The 6114-nt window shown below is 46.1% G+C and overlaps 1 protein-coding gene across 1 annotated transcript; it reads left to right on the plus strand.

The window, feature by feature from the left end:
* Positions 1 to 81: 81 nt before the first annotated feature.
* LOC136659431 (heterogeneous nuclear ribonucleoprotein M-like) lies at positions 82 to 5816 on the plus strand. The gene is made up of 3 exons (XM_066636604.1): positions 82 to 229; positions 1795 to 1967; positions 5680 to 5816. The coding sequence occupies exons 1-3, from the start codon at positions 105 to 107 to the stop codon at positions 5742 to 5744; spliced, it is 363 nt and encodes a 120-aa protein (XP_066492701.1). The 5' UTR covers positions 82 to 104; the 3' UTR covers positions 5745 to 5816.
* Positions 5817 to 6114: the final 298 nt, after the last annotated feature.

Consider the following 6114-nt stretch of genomic DNA (forward strand, 5'->3'; position numbering starts at 1 on the left):
AGGATTCTTATTTTAAAAAGTAACCCTCAAAACTCGCATGCGCAGTCCGGGGCCGAGAGAGGACGCTGTGGCGCATGCGCAGTCGGGAGCGAGCGGCTGAGAAAATGGCGGCGGCTGTGGCAGCGGCCTCGGCTTCTGTGGCGGTTTCGGAGAGCGTCGCCAAGATGGCGGACCCCGCCGTGGCGCCCAACGGAGCCGGCAACGGGGTTGGGGACTGTGCCCCGAAGAGGTACTTCCTCCTGCGCCTGCCCTTGCCCGAGCGGCCGCGGAGGGGGCGCGCCCCCGCGTGGCCGAGAAGGAGGTCGCACGGCCTCCCTCGCAGCCGCGCGGAGGGGCCTCTGCCCGGCCTCGCCTCCCGGCATGAGCCCGCTGCGGCTGCTTCTCTGGGCTGCTGGCGAGGCCTGGTGGGCCCTGCTGGCTCCTCAACGGCTGCTTCGTGCCTGGAGGGCTCCTAGGCGGGGGCGTGCAAGTGGGTGGGGAGGTAGGTGAGGCAGAGCCTCCCCTGCAGGGGCCCTCGAGAAGGGCCGTTGCAGTGAGGTGCCCAAGCACCACAACCCCCACACTCCATGGGAGGTGAGGCAGAGCCTCCCCACCAGAGTCCTTTGAAAACCGCCGCCACCATAGGAGGCACCCAAGCACCCACAACTCACGCGCTTTTCAAAGGACCTGTAGGAGGGTCTGCCTCACCTGCCTCCCCACCCTCGCCACACATGGTGGTGGCGCTTTCCAGAGGACTCCACTGGGCAGGCTCTGCCTCACTTGCCTCCCCACCGAGTGCGTCACATGGTGACAGTGGTTTTTGAAGGACTCTGGTGGGGAGGCTGTGCCTGCCTCGGCTCCCCCCTGCATCTCACATGGTGGTAGCACTTTCCAAAGGACTGCATTGGGGTGGCTCTGCATCACTTGCCTTCCTGCTGAGGAGGACTCCTCCAGGCATGAAGGAGTAGATATTACAGGGTGGTGTAGTGGTTTGGGAGGTGGACTTAGACCTGGAAGATCCAGGTTCAAATCTGCCTCAGCCATAAGGCTTCCTGGGTGACTTTGGACCAGTCACTTTTTCTCAGCCTCACCTACCTCACAGGGTTGTTGTGAGGACAAAAGGAGGGGAGCAGCTGTGTACACTGCCCTGAGCTCTTTGGAGGAAAGGCGGTATAAAAATAAATTTGTAAACTGTAGGAAAAAGCAAAACAACCTGATGTGGTCTGAGCCTGCTTGGGCCTGAGCCTGAGTTCCGGGAGCGATGAGTTGTCAATGAAAAGAACAGCAGGACATAGTGGTAGTGGTGAAGGTGGTATGTGTTTGGGGGGGGGGATTGGCCTCTTTGAGCCAATGGGTCAAGTAAGCCAATGGGAGTGCCTGCTTACCCCCATTGGTATGGGGGAAGCAGTGTCTTATAGCATCCTCTTTTTAGCTACATCTTTTTTTTTATCCTATCCTTCTTTGAAGGAGTTCTGAGTGGTATATATGGATCTTCTTTTCTCTCCTTCCTCCCTCTCTTCAGTAATCTTGTCAGGTAGGCTAGGCTGAGAAAGACTGATCTGTGGAGGAAAGGAATGGAGGAGATGAATGCTTAATGTAGGGGCAGTAGAATCTAGTGTTGTCCATTAATATTACCACAGCATATTTTGTCTTTTTTTATAAACTTATTTTTATTGTTGTACTCTGCTTTGACTTTAGGAAAGACAGCTAACAAATAATTTTAATAAATACTCAGGGTGCCTGTGCAGCACTATTGCACATGTTCTTATTTTCTAAGCTTTTGGACAATGAAATTCTTATTCCTTTTGTTTGCAGTGAAGGTGAACGACCAATCCAGAATGAGAAAAGGAAAGAGAAAAATGCCAAGCGTGGAGGAGGAAGTCGCTTTGAACCATATGCCAGCCCGTCAAAGAGATTCAGAGCCTTCATTACCAACATCCCTTTTGATGTGAAGTGGCAATATCTCAAAGACCTGGTCAAAGAGAAAGGTAAATGGCTCTGGATATTCCTGAGCTGTATCTGTCGTCTTCCCTGTTGACTGACTTGTCCAGAAAACAGGAATGTGTCTGAAGTGATTTTGGTTAGATGTTGTAGCAATGTTGCACAACTAAGGTTTTTGGAGAACAGACCCTTCTGGTGTTGCATGTTAGCTGCTGTACCACCATGGGACACAGCTTGTGTGCACAGGTGTGTTTGGCATTTGGCTAATAATGCTTCAGAGCAAAGGAGTCTTCTGGTCTCTTGGAAGAGGCAAGACTTTATCAGAGCTTGGTGTGAGTTTATTAGAAAAACTTTCATGGGTCTGGGCAAGCTGTCCAATTACCACTGAGGAGGAAAGCAGTTGCCTTCCTGGTTCAGGCAATCTTGTTTCTGTTGTTGAATATCCAGGATGGTTTTAAGAGTAACTTCAAAGGAGGATGGATTAATTTGTTCTCTTCTCCCCACCCCCCCCTTGGTTCCTTTTTTATTTGCAAAGTGGATACCAACAGTGACTGATTGGCTCTACTCATGTAATCTTTGCTCAGCAAATTCATTTGCTGTTCCTGTAACATCTTAAAGATCTTAATCTTTGTTCAAATTTGGCCATAAAAGCTATTTTGCCATTGACTGTTTTCCTTTTAAAAAAAAGCACAGGTTATAATTATTTGGTTGCCACAAAATTCCACAGTAGACTTTTGCTGGGGACAGGGTTGATGGGATAAGTAAAATCTCCATCCTTCTGCTGGGTATCTCTCAAATCATATAACCTGGGAAACCCAATTTGGGCCAGGTGCTTTGAAGCTTAGGGTCCAATGTGTACCTGTGGTTTTAAAGTGTAGAATGACAGCTAATGTGCTTGAGCCTAAGGAAAGCAAATAGTGGAAATGTTCACTAGGAGGCAAATGGTAATTGAATGCTCAACCCCAGCAGGGGGTATGGACCATTCACAATAAATGTGTTAGCATCCAGATGTGTGTGTTGGTAGCACCTGAAATCTCAGCAGCTGTCAACAGATGGTGGATTTGATGAACTGTCCAGTCTCTTTCTTTTCCCAGAGCTGATTTTGTTACACTAATTACAAATGGGCCTTTTGCTTTGGAACTTGACAGTTCTTGACCTATGCCGTGCAAGAAATATTGGTGAATAGGGATTTCTGTGTGCATGGATATGTCCCACTACAGGCAGCACACTGAATTTGTTCCAAGTGTTTTCTGGTCTTTTTTTCTCCAGCTCATGTGGATGCAAAAGGCTGGCGGGAGACAAGTTTCCTCTGCAGTTCTGCTCAACTGTTTGTCCCAGCAGGTGCTCCTAGGAACAAAAGGAGAAACTTCTTTCATTCTCTGGAGAGTTTAGTTTGTGATGTACAGATTAGAGTTTTCTTGGTTTTTAACTACAGTTGAGATTTGAGTAATTTATGGAGTAATCCTTAAAGCTGCTTTTTCAGCCCCATTTGTCAAATGATTGCTTCAGTAATTCAGATCAGTCACTTCTTGATGTGAACTGTTTCAAGAACCAGAAACATGACTGGAAATCTGTATATCAGATTTCCAGGCCTTGGATTCAGGTTTGGGAGTGAGCAGATAAATTGAGGCAACAGACTTATTTCATCACACAACAATAATGGGTTACTTAAAGCCCTGAATAGTAACTCTCTGGAGGTGTCTTGGTGCCAGTAAGTATGGTTTAGGAGACTTAAGCGTTGTGGTCTGTTCAGGTCTTTTTAACTGGTGTCTTTTGGATACCTCTCTCTGAAATGTTCAAATGGTGTCCCTCGGTGAAGTCATTTTAGTGTATCATTTGTTGGCAAAATGTTACAGGTGTTCAGTAAATTTGTTTTTAAAAATTCTGGCCTCACTGGTATTCTTGATCTCCTCCCTTTTTGTTCTGACTAATCCAAAGTCGAACTGGGTTAAGCCATTTCTGCCCAACGTTGCATATGCGCAACAGGGATCAAATGTGTGCACCTGTGGGCTGTGCAGAAATGGGTTAAGATGGTTTTACTATTTGTAAAAACTTTGACAAAGTGAGTGATTCACTCATGCAAATAGTGTCCTAAGACTCCTGAGTTGTGGGGAGGATGGGACCTAAATAGAATTTGGTCAGTCTAATGTTTTTCTGATTCATCCCTAACTCTTATTTGTTAGGAAATGGCGTGTAGAGTCCAAGAATTTAAGCAATTGCATATTTTCTTAGTGTAGACTATAGTCTTTTGTTGTGCAGCACTTGAATACAAACTGAATAGTTGCTTCAAGCAGCAGAAGCCAGAACAGCAGGCTAGTCAATCCTAAAATGAGACAAGGGAACTAAATTTATATTTCAGGGAGTAACTGAACAAGTCTGTTTTTGCTGCAAACCAGCTGCAAATCTAAATTACTGCAAATTGCAGAAAATAAACAATATTGCTGCAAATCTGTATTTCCTATATAGAAACCTGTATTTCTGTTTGCATGCATATCTCTGACTTAAGGGCCTTAATGCCTTAAATTCATCTTGTGCATAGGCTGGGCATCTACAGAGATGAAAACAGAAGGTAGTAGATGCCGTACCTTGTATGGGGATAGGGGAAATGAGACTCATGCTTGCCAGCTATTTTGAAAAAGAGCAAGTTACATATGTGGTGGTCTAAATATCAAACATTGTAACTGTCTTGTGGTACAGGGTGACTGCAGAGTCCCTATGCATGATAGTGTGTGGATTTGGAATTAAAGCCTTTTAGGTCTGCATAGGGATGTTGATGCCATCCTGTAGATCAGGGGTGTTCAAACATTTTGGCAGGAGGGCCACATCATCTCTCTGACACTGTGTCGGGGGCCGGGGGGAAAAAAAGAATTATTTACTATTTCAAATTTGAATAAATTTACATAAATTAATATATTAGAGATGGAACTTATATGAATGAATGAAGGTCTTGCAGTAGCTCAAGGCCTATAAAAAGCCTTGCACAAAGCAAGGATAGCCTTTCCTTTGATGCCACTGCTGCATCACAGACATGAAACAGCAAGTAGTGGAGAGGGCCTTTGTCCCTCAGCTCAGGTGAGAGGTCAAACAGTCATCCTCTTGCTGAGAACAGTTGCTTCAGGCCAGCATGGGCTCCAGCAAGTCTCTGGAGGGCCAGAGGCTCATTGGAGACTGGGGGCTCCCCAAGGGCCTGATTGGGAGCCTCTGAGGGCTGCAAGTGGCCCCCGGGCCGGGGTTTGGGCACCCCTGCTATAGATAGACAGGGGAAACATTTCATCAATGGAGTCCAAAGTACTATGGCTGGCTTAGGAATCAAAATTAGCTAAGTGAGCCATTTTATCAATGAAGCCTGTTGCTACATTTCTGCTTGAGGTGGTCTTCTGTTGTTTAGAATGGAACCTGTTCTGCAGCTAGAATGGAAATTGTCTTGCTAGCCTTTAGCCAAATCCTGGAAGTTAAAGAATCCAAACTGGTTTTCAGTCTTTTAGTGTTGTGACACTTCATTGAAGTTTCTAGGGGAACTAGAATATGGAAATTATTTGCATGCTAGCTTGGGAGGAGAAAAGGATATGTGTTAACTCTGGTTTACATTTACTGCACACCTGTAATGCCAAGTTGTGGTCGATTAGCAAACATGGAGTGTTCCTGGGCTTTCTAATAAGGCAGAGGCTCCATATAAGGTTGTTGACGACTGTTCTAAATTCCCCTTGTTTTCTTGGCTTTCTCCCTTGGTCTATGTACCGTCTGGAATCTCATTTGTAGTTGGTGAGGTAACATACGTGGAGCTCTTAATGGACGCTGAAGGAAAGTCAAGGGTAAGTCTCTGAGAGCATTTCTTCCGTGGATTTTTACTACATGAAAAATGTAACTGTTATGGTGGTGTGGAACCAAAGAATTTGGGGAAATTGTGTATATAGAGTGGTTCTATCGTCGTTGTTGCTCTAGAGCTTCTTGGTGGGGGGAGGGAAGGAGGTGGTGGTGGTGGTGGAAGCAGCAGTGGAGGAGGATGAAAGGGAGCTTGATAGGCCCAGCAGCATTCTCTGCTGTGCTGCTTTGGTATTGGCTGTATGAATTGCGCATGGATTCTTTTGTCTATTATCACTGGTATATGAATGTCAAACTTAGCTTAAATGTTTCTTGTGGTTCCCGTTTGCTGACTTTGTAAGCTCGGTGTGGACGCGAGGTGGCATAAATGTC

This window comes from Tiliqua scincoides, chromosome 8 (assembly GCF_035046505.1).
Source record: "Tiliqua scincoides isolate rTilSci1 chromosome 8, rTilSci1.hap2, whole genome shotgun sequence".
Classification (NCBI taxonomy): domain Eukaryota; kingdom Metazoa; phylum Chordata; class Lepidosauria; order Squamata; family Scincidae; genus Tiliqua; species Tiliqua scincoides.